At 41.1% G+C, this 15,454-nt stretch overlaps 1 protein-coding gene across 2 annotated transcripts in view; it reads left to right on the forward strand.

Moving 5' to 3' along the window:
- HIVEP1 (HIVEP zinc finger 1) overlaps positions 1–15,454 on the forward strand; it is a 139,354-nt gene that overhangs the window by 106,075 nt on the left and 17,825 nt on the right. For both annotated transcript variants that reach the window (XM_080806119.1, XM_080806120.1), the window contains 3 exons: positions 2,996–3,129; positions 3,848–4,023; positions 8,616–8,717. In XM_080806119.1, coding sequence (XP_080662245.1) covers positions 2,996–3,129; positions 3,848–4,023; positions 8,616–8,717 — 412 coding nt within the window. The remainder of the gene's footprint in view (positions 1–2,995; positions 3,130–3,847; positions 4,024–8,615; positions 8,718–15,454) is intronic.

Here is a 15,454-nt window from a genome sequence, read left to right on the forward strand (position 1 = left end):
ATCCCGGGAGTTAGGCTGATAAGGGTTACATGGAATCCTTCAGTGATATTATCTTGAAACATTTTGAAAATAACTTGCCCTCAGCTGAATATTTAAGTCCTTGCGTAATGGTGCAGAGAAACATGGTTTTACGTTCATCTTTCTCTTACACTAAGTGATAGGAGATTATGTTTATGCTTCGTCCCTGCTAGTGCAGAGGAACAGCGGTGTGACTTATCAAAGAGTGTTATATTTCATCTTGAAATATAAGCAGAGAGCCATTCATACTTGTCCTGTGTGCCCTGATTCCTCTCCCCTTGCCACGCCAATCTCAACTCCCGCCCAGTGTTGGAATCTTAGTACTAGAGAGCGGGGTCACAAAAAGGCTGACTCAGACACTGGATAATTGAGTCGATGTGCTCGAGACGTAGAATAAGGTCATAAAGCTATAGCTTTGGGTCATTTATGGAATTTGTTTTAGTAGAGTTGTTGGCTTTCTAATATGGGAAAAATCATGGAAGTGAGAATAAATAGGTAAAGGGATCGTGTTGGACTCTGGCCATTCAGAACTAGAGATTAAGTCCTTGACCTCCACAGGTTCGTGAGCATATATGATACAGGTTCCTAGATATATACATGCTTTTCAATAAGGAAATATTTCAGGATCCCAGATACTGGGAGGTACATCCAGTTTTAAGAAGGAAGTCTCTAACTTTGCCAGTAGGTCAAGGAGGTATGGATACAGGGAAGAGATTCTGAAAGTGGAGATACTTTAACGGAGTCTTAAAAAAAAGAAAAGAAAAGTAGAAATTTTTTTTCAGTTAAATAAGAATGAGAAATTTTAATAGTCTGCTGAAAAGATATAGAAGTGAGAAAGAACTTGATTTGTTTTAAAGAACCTTGAGGAGTCTGCTGTAGCTAGAAGATGTAAGTTTGAAACACCAGTGTGCCTTCAGGTTGGAAATATGGGTAAAAACCAAAGAATGTGCCTGGTGGTGGTGAGACGTTGATGCTTTTTCAGTGAAGGAAGGTGCATCCAAACCATTCAGAACTTAATTTTTCAATGCCCAGACTTTAAACCAATGAAACCATAATCTTGGAAGATGAGACCTGATTATAAGAATTTAAACAGCTTCATGAATGTTACTGTGCCTGTATGAAGTGACTCTCCTCAGTACCAAGTGCTGTGGTAGAAATGCCTCTGGAAATGTGTATCTAGGTTTGGAGCTGGGCAAGGACTCTCAGTGGACAGTGTTGGAATTCCTTGGTGCATTGGTGTAATTCATGAGCTTGCTCAGAGAAGGCAGAAGGAAGAAACAGCTCAGGGTGGATCCGGGATCACTACTACTTAAAGGGTTGAATACGCAGGAAGCTGAAAGAGGTTGTTCATAGAAGAAAGAGGAGGGCTAGAAGAAAGTGGGATCGCATAGATCAAGGAGGAAATTTCAAGGAAAGTTACTCAGATGGAGAGGTCAAATAAAGGTCACATAAAGATGAAGACGAACATGGTTCCTGGGCTCAACGGTTCTCATATCTCTGGTCACTTGGGTTGTAAGGGCAGGCGGTTGTGGAGGACTGGGTGCTGGGTTGGCTGTTAATTCCCAACCCAGATGTTACGATTCAGAATGGACAGGAAGGGACAGGTCTTGAAGGACAGGTGTTTCTAAGAGAAACAAGGTATCAGCAACATAAACTAAACAGCACAGGTGGTCAAGTGTATAAAGACCAAGGAAGGGATAAGGATTTGGGGGTGTCTAGCTCATTGGCAATTGGTGACTAGAAGCCAGATTCAATAGTAAGAAAATGAGCAAAAGACAAATGGGAATTAGGTGTTGAAAAGAAGGTGAAAAGTAGAATTAGTGTTAACGGTATAAAGTCAAGGAAAGGTATGTGTGTGCATTCTAGATTGTGGGGGAACCCCATGTATTTGTCAGGAAAAGAAGAACCCGATGCATTTTTGCCTGTCAAGGTCAGCATCATGACCTCCTCGCACTACCTTCCTGACCTGGGCCAGCAGCTTGGCTTTACTCCTGGCCTTGAGAGGACAGGGGCTCCCCGGGGTGCTCCTTCTGAGGCTACGCGGGCCCTCTGTCTGGGTGCACGCTCTCTCTTCACTTGCTGGCAATAAGTCAGCTCAGCACAGAGCTGTCTGCTTGGGGACGTGGTTTGAAAAAAGGGCCCTTGATCAGAAAAGTCGCACCTCATGTTGGAATTGGCCAAAGGATGGGACTTTGAGCCTTGGCTGTTGAGCTTGACCTTGGACAAGTGACTTTACCCCGAGAGTGCCTTTCTTCCCTGGGTATAACCCTGTGCTGCCTGCCCCACAGGGTGTGTGAGAAGGACAGGGGCTGAGAACGGGACACTAGTGAAATCCCAAGGTGCTGTCGCTGTAAAGTTTCCACAGGAAATGCACATACAGTTTCTCATTTTGACATCTGTTACCTTTTTCTAGAGACATAATTATTATCAGGCCACAGCCTGACTTGCGACCTGGCTGTCTCTCACAGTTATCAGCATTCGGGAACTTTTGAGAAGACACAGAGAGGGAACGTAATTATGGTTTAAAATAATAGGGAAAGGGGAGATTCTTGGGAAATGGGGCCTCTGCTTGACAGAATGCACAGTTACAGTGCCTTCCGGTGAAGGTGATAGCGTCCTCTCTCTCAGGAGTATGAGACAGGATTATACCAAAAAGGGGAACGGGTTCTTTCCCATCTCCAAAGAGTAAAGCTCTTTGAGGTGTGAAGAGTAGTGTGAGCCGTTGGTCAGTGGATTGTGGCGGGATGTTCAAACAGGTTACGGTCGTCAGGTTGCTGGGGGGCCCACGGAGAGACTAAAGCCGAGGGAGGGGAGAAAGCAAATGTCCTCTAAACACGTTACTTCCTCGAAACGCATCCCAGTAAGTTAACTACGTGTACGGTTCTGTGCCATGTTTTAATTTCCAAGTGAAACATTAGCATGTTTGTGTTTTCAGTTTTATTAAATTAGTTTCTCTTTTTTTTTTTTTCCCTTTCAGAGAGCATTAGGTAATCAAAAGTCCACAGTAGTTGAATTCAGCAATAAAGATGCCTCTGAAATTAACAGTGAGCAAGATAAAGAAAATTCCTTAATCAAAAGTGAACCAAGAAGAATTAAAATATTTGATGGAGGGCAAGTACAAATTTTACTTTTTAAATGTACATTTAAACATACTTTTTAAATGTACATTTGCTTTCATGTGAATGAAGACTTACCAGTGCCAATTTTACGTAAATGTTGCAAGGTTTCTCAGCTTATTAACAGAATCTTCATGGCAAAATATATGTTAGATTGTCATGTTAAATAATTCCATTTTGATCAAGAGAATATTTAGGAAACATCATAGGTCCTAGGAGGCAGCTAAGAACTGTTTTCAGAGTACACTCTGGGTTTCACGTCGATTTACAATAAGGAGTGCCTCGAGAAATCTGTTGTCAGACGAATTCACTGCCTGTTTGATGCCTTTGTGTATTTGGTAATGAGAAAAACACATTGTAAAACTGATGGTAGTTGGGGCGAAGCCAAGAAATATTTTAGTACATAGAGTTGTTGTCATTGAATTTAATAATAAAAGAACACTCTTAAACCAGTGGCTTAGAAGGAGAGAGTGCTATGCTAAAATTAAACCTAGTATTGAATAAGGTTGCTTGATTAGAATTAGCTATTAGCATATTAAGTGTTGATGCAAAAACCTGGAATATTCTGTTATTTACATATATGTGCATAAAATTGTGTTGATTGAGTATAAAAACTGTGACTTGCTGTATTTTGTAAGTTGAATTCTAATCATCATTATTTTCTCAAAGACATAGTATCCAATCTCCCTATTTATTTTTTTTCTTTAAATTAGATATAAATCAAATGAAGAGTATGTATATGTCCGAGGCAGGGGAAGAGGAAAGTACATATGTGAAGAATGTGGAATACGTTGTAAGAAACCTAGTATGTTAAAGAAACACATACGGACCCATACGGATGTCCGCCCCTACCACTGCACTTACTGTAACTTCTCCTTTAAGACGAAAGGTATGAGATGACATTGCTTCATGGTCCTTTTTATATGCGTTGAGTTAGTAGAGCTGAGACCCAACTTTACCTACTCTTTGACCAAGGATGCAATAGCTTAAATTGACTAATATAAATACGTCTTGTCAACATGGTAGACTTCTTTCTTTATCTATCTCTAGACTTCTGAGGGAAAAAAAAGTTTTTTTTTTAATTATACACTTTTACATTATATATAATAAATATGACATTTTAAAAGGAGAAACTGCCCTTTTTTGTTTTACTCCCCAAATTAGAGTTGCATAACACGATGACTAATACATTTCAAAAATACTTTGGGGCTGAAGAAGAGAAAGAAATTTTCATGATTACCAGTAAACTCAAAAAGATTGAAGAAAATTTTTAAATAATAACTGTAGTAAACTTATAATGATTATGTTCATGTTTTATTATCTAATTTTAGACATGAATAGCCATTTTTCTTTTTCCATGATGCTTTTTGTTTTATACCCAAATTCTATTGAATTTCAGCTTCACAAAGTTGCTGTTATACTATTTAACGTGCATAGAACTCTGAACTAGTCATTAAAATTATATTTAGTACTCTTTTTGTATTCTTTATATGTTTTTATTTAAATTGTAAGTCCTTATTGTAGTTAAGGTAATTTTGCCCTCTTCAGATTCCCCGCTACATATAATGAGTACACTACTTATGAAATAATGCTCACTTTCTCCATTAGGCTCTTGCTCATGAATCATTATGTAAAAATATGTTACTTGAGGCTTTAATTTCCCATACCACCCTTTAAAAACTAGGAATCTCTCTAAAATAAAACAATGTATTCCTAAAATTATCTGTCAGAAAGCACAATCTCTGTAAAAAAAAAAAAAAAGCAAAAAAAAAAAAACCAATTTTTTTTTTTTTTACAGAAACTTCTTTTTATCCCTTTTGAGTGAACATGCACCTTTTTCCTAATTATGTTGGCTGTCTTCAGGGGTTTTGTTTTAAAACTTGATCAGCTCTTCAGCAAAATTTATTTCCTTTTCTGGGCTAGTGTTTATTGGTGTTTAAAGAGAGTTATAATAGGTAGCGTCTAATAAGCAGCTTTGAATTCACTCTCTTTACAAGCCACTAGTACCTGAGGCCAGAGTGATGGAAGCAACAGCAACGGGACTGTTCTCAGCTAGCTTGGAATGTTCCTGAAGAGTTTCAAGACAACATGAGTAATTGGGAGGTTCACAGTCTATAGTCCTTCGGCTGTGATGTGGATTCTCCTTCTGGAAGTGGAGGGTGGGTTTCAGGATGTTCCTCCTGGCCTTGTGTGCCAGTGTGATAAGAGAAAGTGCTTTGATCTCTTAACCCAATTTGTTGCCCTTTCGCTGGTTTTGATCCTGTGATTAAGAAACACTGGTTACTTTCCAATATGAGACCAGGAGGCCAAAAAGAGGCCAGCGTTACTAATAAAAGATGGCCAAGTACTAAATAGAAGAGGCTCCAGGTATACGGTGAAATGAGTATTTCTCAACAGAAGGAAGAAAAGGAATCAGGGTATTCAAAAAACTATATTCATAAAATAAGGGCAGGAGAGGGAGGGGCACTTAGGTGTGGAAAGCCAGATCAGGCTCCAGAGACTTCTGGCAAAGACAAATACTCTGAATCACCAATGAGCAATCCTAGTGAAATAACTCAACAGGGCACCACGTCAGGGTTGAGATAATCGTTTCTTAAAAGGCTGACAGAGCACGAGGACCCCTGAAGAGTGAGCCTGCAGTCTTCGCGGCGTTCACACCCTCCGCCCCTCTGCTACGCTGCTTCTCTGAATTTACCTCAAATGTTTTGTGTTGTCAGCTAATTCTTTGGAATTATGCAATAAATACTCATTTGAAGAAAGCTACCCTTGCTAAGGAGACTGGTGAAGAAAATGCTAGAAATTCAGTCTCTTTCTCTTCCCAGCACGACAGTACTTTATTTTACGGGTCAGCTTTCGTAGACCCCACAGTATCTTCTAAAGTTAGCTAACTAATGAGAGACTTGTTTTTAGATGAGGCTGTAGATGTTGCTCTCCTGGATTTACCTTGTTGTCCTAGTCGGTGCAGCTCGACTTCTCACTGGCTGTGTCTGGTGGTCACAGAAAGAGTGATGTAATGACAGTGCGACATCAATATGGGCATGTGGAGGGGGCGAAATGGCGCCCAGAGAAGGATATATGCAGTGCGAGAGAGTGATGCTTCCCATGGCAATGTGTGTAAATCTCTGCTTCGTCATTTGTCCTCTTAATTTATTTTATGAGGACATATTCAAAATAATTTTAATTAATTTGTTTTCCCTGTTTAAAGGTCAGTCAGCAGAAAATATACAGTGAGCTTTGCATCTCTCTGGGATTTACTGTCACTTATACACAGAAAGCTAGACACTCTATATGTAGCCGTCGGAACCCAGAAACAAAACCTTACGTGCTTTCCAGAGGATTTAGGGTCATGTTTATTAAATCTGTTAAAAAACTTACTTGTTAAGTTAATGCACAAAGTTCATGGCATTGCTAAGGGATATTTGCATCTTTAATATGTATTTTTGCATGTTAAAATGCAGAGTGTTTATTTATTTTAACTTATTTAAGAAGTAGGTTAATAATAAATAATAGCTCAAGTTATGAGAAAATGTGCTTATTAGAACTTTATATTCCCAAATTTGCCTGGTTACAATTATCCATTAATTTCTATAAGAAGCAAATAATGTTCTATAGTTGTCCATTTAGGGAACAAAAGCACTTTAAAAGAGACTATTAGTAGAACTCGTAATTTGGCTTGTCATATTGTTTTTATATTAGAAAGTGCTTTGACTTATAATTGGAAATTTCAGCCTTATTCTGATGGCCGAGCCATTTGTTTTGAACTTTTTAATATGAAAGTTTTGAAGCAGACAGAAAAGTAAAGATCTGTATCATGAATACCAATATACCAACCACCTTTTACTAATCATTTACATTTTGCCATATTTGCTTTATTTTTTTTAAGTGTATTTAAATTAAGTATCCGACATGGCCAGGCCATGTAAGCCAGATGTCACCTCTAGAATTATAGAAGTCAGGGTTTGATGGGTCTTAGACCTCATCTGATCCAGGCACCCTTTCACACTGGAGCCCCCAAAGCACCAGGCTCTGGGATGCTGTCCGGTGTACTGTCTAGTGTAAGCATTGGCTGGGACAAGTGTGACCAGTTCCACGGAATAAGGCACTTGTAGTGGTCCTGAGGTTCTACAAGTAACAGCCGTGTCGCACGCCCTCCGGTGACCACAAGCCCAGAGCTGGGAGCAACGATTCAGACATTCTTAACTCTTCTAGATGCTTATTCTGAAATACTAGTCTGCCCCTGCTAACCAAACTAAGTCTTTAGATTTTGTTTTCTCAAAAGAGATGATTTTCCCTTGTTGGCAGTTGTGTGTGTGTGTGTGTGTGTGTGTGTGTGTGTGTGTGTGTGGCGTTCTCCACTCAAGCTGCTTGGTGTCCGGAAAAGAACCTGAGCTCTCCCCCTGCATTCATGATCCCATGGGACAAATGTGCCCAGGGGTTCCCAGTTAACCTGGTAATACTTAGCTGCCAAAGAAAACACCTCTTTAGAGATACTGTTGAGAGACTTCTAGTCAATATGGTGAAGGGAAATTAATGCAGGAAATTCTTTCTCAGCTTCCAGTGAACAGAAATTCTGTTCATGACATAACAGCCAAATGTAGTTTTTAATAGATAGTCAAGCTTGAAATTTAAAAAAACAAATTCCCAGGTAACAGAAATAAAAAAGAAACTCCATGCTAGCCCAACAGTAATAGACACTTAAAAATAATAATGATTAAATAAACAAACAAAATTAAAAAAAAAAAAAAGGAATTTCTGGGGATATCACAGCTATCCAGCCCTGGGGTTTTAACGTCAATCCTGGAATGGAGTCTGAGGCTTCTGAAATAAGCCTGGCCCTCCTGCCCAGTGACTTTGGATCAAGTGAGAAAAAGATACCTCCTAAAAAGCAAAACCCCTGACCTCTGCCATGTCATTCATAGATAGATAGTTAGTTAGTCTAGAATTAGTGGTCTGAAACCTTAAGTCCCAAGTAGAAGCAGTTGGAAAACTGATCCATAGAGATGTTTGTACAACCCAGGGTCCTTAAGACTCCATGGGAAACAGTCTTGCTGAAGATAAGCTTTCAATAACAACTACAAAGCATGCAAGGAAACAAGGTACCATGCGGGAGATCGAGCAGACATGATGGGGGAGGTTTCGGACTACAGGAACTACAGATCTTAGTGCAATCCAAGGGGACTTTAAACTGAATATAAAATGTACTCAGAAATAAATGAGGACTACAGAATAGAAACCAAAGGCAAAAGTAGACATTATCCAGGTAGTGAAGGCAGATTTGAAAAAGAGAAGCCATTAGTCATGAATAGCAAGGTTATTACAACATATAGATACCAATTCTTTTGCTTGTCCAAATTTTAGTCTTGGAATTGTATAACCACAGTCTGTGCTTTCACTTGAAATAGGAATGAAATTTGCCAGTGTTGACAAATGCGAGAGCAAAATAATACTACATAAGCTTAGTAAACATTCTTTTCCCTTAAGGAAATCTGACAAAACACATGAAGTCCAAGACACATAGCAAGAAATGTGTGGATTTAGGCGTCTCAGTAGGTTTAATAGATGAACAAGATACAGAAGAATCAGGTAAGGCTTTATTCCATATTTTTCATAAATGCTATTTATAATGTACTGGTTTTTTTGCATCCATACGCTGCTTTCCATTCTCACTGATACTTCCTAGTTCTTCCTGTCGTTGCTGCTTATTTACACGATGCAGTAGACTCCTCATCCGTGTTCCCACCTGTAGTTTGTCCTCCTTCCCACCCGTCCAGCCCCGCAGACATCCATCTTCCCGAAGCATGTGTCTGCTCACACTCCTGCTCTGCTGCTCGTCTTCCATTGGCTTCCCTTTGCCTCCCAAGTGAACTGTCAGCCGCCTGACCGCACATCTTCAAAGTCCGTTATGGTCTGTGTCCTCCTCCTTCTCCACCCTTGTTTCTCATTTCTTTCTTTCACCTATCCTCATGCTTAAATTTCCTGCCTACGTGGCATTGATCTGGCTCTCTCCCTTTCTAACCTTCCCCTAAACCCCACCACCGCCCTCAATCCCCATGCAGACATGGCTCCCAGTGTGCACTGGACAAAACTCTTCCTCCCTTCGAGGTCTAGCTCAAACCCACTGCTCCATGAAGCCTTCTCTGATTTTCCCTTCCCACACTGTGGGAAGCCACTTCTCCCTGCTCTCAGCTCCTGTAGCAGTTTAACGTTTGCTCTCTGAAAGCATTGATTCTCTTTCTGCCTTATGTTGGGGTTATCTACAACTGCTTACCTCACCTCCTCACCGAGATTTCGAAGCATGTCCTGAGCAGAGCTGGTGAAGGAGTGATGCCCGCATCACCCACAGCCCGTGGTGCATGGCCTCACCCAGAGCGGCTGCTCTGGAAATGTTTGTGGACCAGAACATTCGTTTGCGTCCCCAAGATGTTTGTTATTTTGAAGAAGTTAACCGGTTGTTTTCTTAACGGCGTTCACTCAACAAATAGAAGTGTTTATCTTTAACCAATTTTGAGGGAACGTAAACCTGTTCAGCTGTTCTGATTCATTAGAGAGTAGTAGAATTATTCTCTCGTAAGACTTTTTTTTTTTTAAGCCAAGAATTTATCAACCAAAGAGAGAGAAGTTTTCCCTAAAAAGTTGTCCTACTTTTTTTGAAACATGCCCTAAATTCAACCTTTATTTGCTTGCTATGTTTTAGTTAACATGCATTAGTTTGATATCTAGAAAATTTCCAAACAGAAAGTGGTGAGGATATCATTGAAAATATAGGTAAAAAGTCAAACGTGTTTTATTCCACCTGACAACCAGTAACACACTGAATGAATCACCCTGAATTTTTTTCTGGATACGCAAAGGAAGTGACTCACACCATAAGTGGTAGAGCCAATATGATTCAGGATTTTGAGCACACAGAAAGGATTGCCTTTAACTCTTTTTTGGGAATAAACTGGTACATTCTTGATAGAAGAAAAAGAACATCATAACAAATTTAGGACAATAAGGAGCTTTTTACGTGTTTTAGGCACCTTGACACTTTATACATTTTGGGGATGACAATAATCAGGATTTAAAAGTGCCTGTCGCATTAACATATGTGTAACTTTTCTGCCTAGGAACACACTTATTAAAAGCTGATTTTTGAATTGCCAGAAATTGAATTCTGTGTCGTGTCTTTGTTTAAAGACACTTACACATTTAATAGAATTACTTATAATTCACTTCTAATGTATACAGCTTATTTGGTTTATTTTCTGCTCCTAGCAGTCACGCAGTAAATTAACTACCGTGATAAAGTGAAGAAAAAAATTTTATTTGCTTTATTATTATTTGCTATATTGCTATTATATAGAGCCATTCAGAAGTAAAAAGCTAGGAAGAATGAGTAAGAGTTTCATCAAGTTTATTATTACCCACAGACTAGAAAAGGAACAAAGTAGAAATAAGAAATACTAATGTCTGAGAAACACAAATGTAAAAAGTAGTATTATAGTATACACTCATTTACATGTTTTACTTCTTTAAGAAGATGTCTTGTAAAAATTAAGTAAAATATCTTTAGAGTCCTCTAAAGTTAGAGGAAGGTAGTGTTTATATCTGAAATTTGCATAGGAAAATTAAATGTGGTTTGCATTATTACCATGTATTGTTTAGATCGGCTGATGGGTGGACTTACATATCTGTCCATTCATGTTTGTGTTTCTCAGCTCATTCCAGAAGCACTTGAAGTGGGTTTTAGATGATAACTCAAACTTGATAACCTGATTCCCTATTCAGATGGGATCTTTTGATAAAACTGGGAAATTTTACTTGATTTTTCTCTTAGTTAAATTTTTTTTAATTACTGTAATTATGGGTAGCATACTCAGTTTTTTCACAGTTTTAATTGAATAGTAAATTGTAGCATCTAGGTGGATTTTGCCAAGTGCTATACCGTACTGGAGACCTAACAATTCTTTATGAATATGCCAACCAGCATATCCTACTTTTGCTTTATTATGGGCTTGGAATGTACGTGTAACAGTAGTAAGCATTTGTTTTATACAGTGAACTTTTCATTCTTCTGTTTTGTGCTTCTAAAAAAAAATGTTTTGTTTTGTTTTTTAAATACAGAATGATTACAAAGAGTTTTATTACTACCCTCAGGGATTCACACCAGACCTGATTATTATATTTTCTCATATTTGTCTCAAGTCTTTTTCATAAATTGAGTGTATTTAAAAAAAAAACAGTCAAGCACATCATTACACATCAGGTCACCTTTGCCAGTCACTTTCCCTCCCAGAGCCACACACTAACTGCGCCTTTCAATTCATTTAATGTACTTTCATATATCCATGAATAGTATGTGGTTGGTTCGTTTGTGTTTTGAATTTGTATCAACAGTATCACCTTGTACGTAGATGCCTAGAAAATTAATTTTGCTTTATAATTTTAAATTGTTTTTTAGAACAGTTTCTGTCTCTGCTCATCCTTGACTCTACCTTATACTGTAAGAATTTAAATTTTGCCTGGTTGGCTGAATGAGAGCCTGCTGTCTTAGTGTTTTCTTGATTACTGTCCCAAAGTGGTGTCATACGATTCTTTGAAAAGAGGTTCCTCTCCATTAAATCGGCAGTAGTCAGAGACGGGATCTTGCTGAACAGTTCCTCAGATGTCTGTGTTTTTAGGGGAGAAAGCCCAGACCTGCATGCAGGAGGATGCTGCATGGCTGGAGAAGGTTCTGTTTTCTGCCTGAACACGGCCTCTGCATGCGGCGCCCCAGGGCGACCCCAGGGCTGGTGGTCGGTCTCTTTTTCTTTTCTGTCTGTACCCACTCGCTCGGTAGTCTCGTTCCATTTTCTGACGGAAATACCACCTGTCTCCTGCTGATTCCAGTATTCACGCCAGACTGGCGCATCTGTCCACCTGCTCACCACCCCCATTGGCGAGTCTCATGGGCACCTCAAGTTGGACGTTCACCCCTTACCTCCAAGAAGCACACTTCCCCTAGTGTCTTGTCTCGTCTTCCCAGCTGCTAGACCAAGTCTTGAAGTCATCCTTGGTGCCTTTGCCTCTTCCTTCCTGAAGTGTGTTCAGGATCTTCCCCACGTCTGACCCCCTCTGCCACCCAACCCTGGTCAGAGTCACCACAGCCTCCACTCAGTGGCTTGGAGTACCCCTGACTGCTCTGTGTACAACCCAGCCCCTTGACAGACTTCCAGCAGAGCAACCAAAGCGTTGTTTTTTTGTTGTGTTGTGTTTTGAATTACATCCTTATTTTGCTGAAAACCCTCTAAAGGTCTCCTGTCCTTCAGAGTGCTTGGTCGGCTGCGCGCTTCCTTCTCTACCTTCCGCACACCATCTCTCCCGAGCTCGTCTCCCATCTCCTCTGCCCTTGCTCACCCAGCCACACCCACTCGCATCTCCCCGCTCTTCATTAAACAGCCCAGCAGGCCCCCACTCGGGCCTTGTGCTCAGTTCCCGTCTTCCCAGTGCCTCCGCCAGTTCCTACCGGACTTACCCCTTCGTGTCCTTCAGTGCTCTGCTCAGTGCTGCCGGGTCAGCGAGGCCCTCTGAGCCCCCCCGACAACCACACCTCCCGCTCTTACTGCCAGCAGTACTCACACCTCTCTGTCCTGCTTTGTAGTCCTTCTGGCATGTATCCCTACCAGGTGTGTTATGTGTTTGTGTGTGTTTTAGGGAAATAGAATGTGAGGGCAAGGATTCTGTTTGCTGCATGATCTCCAGCTTCTCAGGATGGTGGCTGGCAGGTGATAGGTAGTAAATAGTTGTTGATTTAATGAAGGACTGAGGGAAAGAAATGACCTACAGTCTGTCAGAAAGTTCTTCAGTCTTCTTATTTTTTGAGTTGGACATGTTAGTTTTCTGTTAAATCCCTTCACTAAAATCAGACAGTAGCTATGAGATGCCATTTAACGCCTCTACCCATAACCAGAGTTTTCATGATATGGCCAAAGTAGACACAAGTATTGTCGAGGCGATGAAGGCGTTTGTTTGTTAAATTGTTACTGGTTGTGGGATCAGAAGACGAGAGGGTAATTGAGGTCATCTGACTCTTCCGTTTTCCCATCCTCAGTGATGATCACTCCAGATTGACGAAGACCCGCTTTTTGGTAGCTCCAGAGAAGAAAAGTTGCTTCTCTGGTTGATCTGTTTATGTATTTATTCAGCCCTGGAGCAGCCGTAGGGGACGTGCATGCCCCCCCTCCCCGCCCCGTCACCCCGGGGCTCAGGAGTGAGCCCAGCCTCAGCTGGGGTTGGGGCAGGAGCAGGGAGGCCTGGATGGTGCAGAAAGATGACTAAGGGTACCCTCGAAGAAAGGGAAGGAACTTCTTTACCCGTACATCACTTTATTTAAAAAAGTACTGGTGAGGGGGCTCCTGGGTGGCTCAGTGGGTTAAAGCCTCTGCCTTCGGCTCAGGTCATGATCCCAGGGTCCTGGGATCGAGTCCCACATCGGGCTCTCTGCTCACCTGTGATCTCTGTCTGTCAAATTAAATAAAATCTTTTTAAAAAAAGAACTGGTGAGGAGGAGGGGTAAGGGAGGGCCATCTGCTGGACCGAGAGAGCTACTTGGGCAGAAACCGCAAGGACCGGGGAAAGGAACAAGTACAAAGTGTGTAACTGGGACAGGATGTGAGAGCTGGGCAGGGTGCACCCCTGACAGGGGCTGTGGGACAGGTCAGACCATGCAAGGGGGCTTGAGCCCAGGGAAGCCCGGAGAGTGGTGGTGCCAGCTGCCCACCTACTTGTTTAGAGCCTCTGCTATGGCAGTTCATGCCAGTTCCGTGATGTTGTGACACTTGAAACCCACTATTTCTTTGTTATGATTTTTTTCTAGTATTTTTATTCTTTTAAACATTCCATGATACAAAAAGTGTTCCTTTGATTTAAAAAGTTTAGGTTTTTGTTTTGTTTTTTTAATGTCATCTAAAGTCATGTAAAGTCATTGCTTCCTCGGGCCCATAGACACCTGTCTTTCAATCCAGATTATTTTTTCAAATGTTTTTGAAACAAGGAAAGAAAAGATAATAGAGCTTTTAATCCATGACTCTGGAATTTTCATTGCCGAGCTTTTTTATTTTGCTTTCTTTTGTTTTTGTTTCTCTTTTCCCCCCGATGATGCTGTTTTATTTTGTAGTGGGAAATTAGACTGTAATGCCTGAAAGAAGCATGAGTTCATTAAGCGGATGGTCCCGTTCAGCAGCAGCAATAAAAAATAATTCCATGGAGCAAACGCCTCTTTCTGGAAGGCTGTTTATATAAAGAGAGCACCTCAGTGCTTCCACATGCCTCACTCCCACCCAAGTTTGGGTGGGAAGTCTGGTACGGGTTTTTCCTTGTGACATCCCATTGTATGTATACATAGAAATGTGTAATGACTAATTTAGAAAACTTGCTCTTCATTTATTAAATTAGGGAGCACTGTTTCCCCTGGAATTAATTTCTGTTCTCCCCATAGAATAGTTCATCGTAAAAGGTAAGGTCTTGATTTGTTCCTGCTTTAATTTTTGTGTGTGTTTTAAAATCCTACCCTCGTGGTCTCCATAAGGATGTGATAAAATATAGCAGCTTGTCACAAAGTGTTTCACTTTACTTTCAGTTTCCTTTCCCAGGGGAACACGTCAGAGACGAAGTGGCTGACTTTTAAAAAGTTAGGAAGGAGAATCAATGGTTTTCAAGTATTGCAGTTCTAAATTTCGAAATGTACACTTCCAGGTAGACTGAAGCTCAGGGGTCTGAGGCTGGTCAGTGTTGGGTGATCTGTGCCAGCTCCGCCTCTCTGCACCCTCCTTGCCCACTGAGGTTCCCTGTCCCCTGGTCACAGAGTCTCCCCCGTGTAGGGATCAGGCACATGGCCATGGTTCCTTGGGGGACTTCAGATGCCGCATAGGCCCCTCTGCCCATCTCAACACTCCGGCCTGCTAGTGTCTTCTCCATCTCCCCTGCCCACTGGATGAAAAGCAGGGGTCAGACTGTGTTGTGTGATGTGGGATCTTTGCACACGGAACTTGCTGTCTTCTTTTTAATGGTGAACAGTTTTAGCAAATGTTTTCGTGGCACCCTGTGATCTTGCTATCATTTCTCAAATTTGTAATCTAGCGTAAATCTGATACTAAGACCTGACGCGGGGTACTGCCAGAAACCGCACTGGAATCCCGTCGCTGCACGTCGAAAAGTCGAAGGTTGGGCTGGCGGGAGGGTGCCATAGCACGCCTCACGGTTAGCTTTCTTCCCTTTATTTCAAAAAGGTAATGATTGCTATGGCTCTTCCAATGCCTTTTGTGCCCACATGATGGCAGTTGTCGGGGTGGGGGTGGGGG

The sequence above is a fragment of the Martes martes genome, assembly GCF_963455335.1.
Source record: "Martes martes genome assembly, chromosome: 6".
Taxonomy (NCBI): Eukaryota; Metazoa; Chordata; class Mammalia; order Carnivora; family Mustelidae; genus Martes; species Martes martes.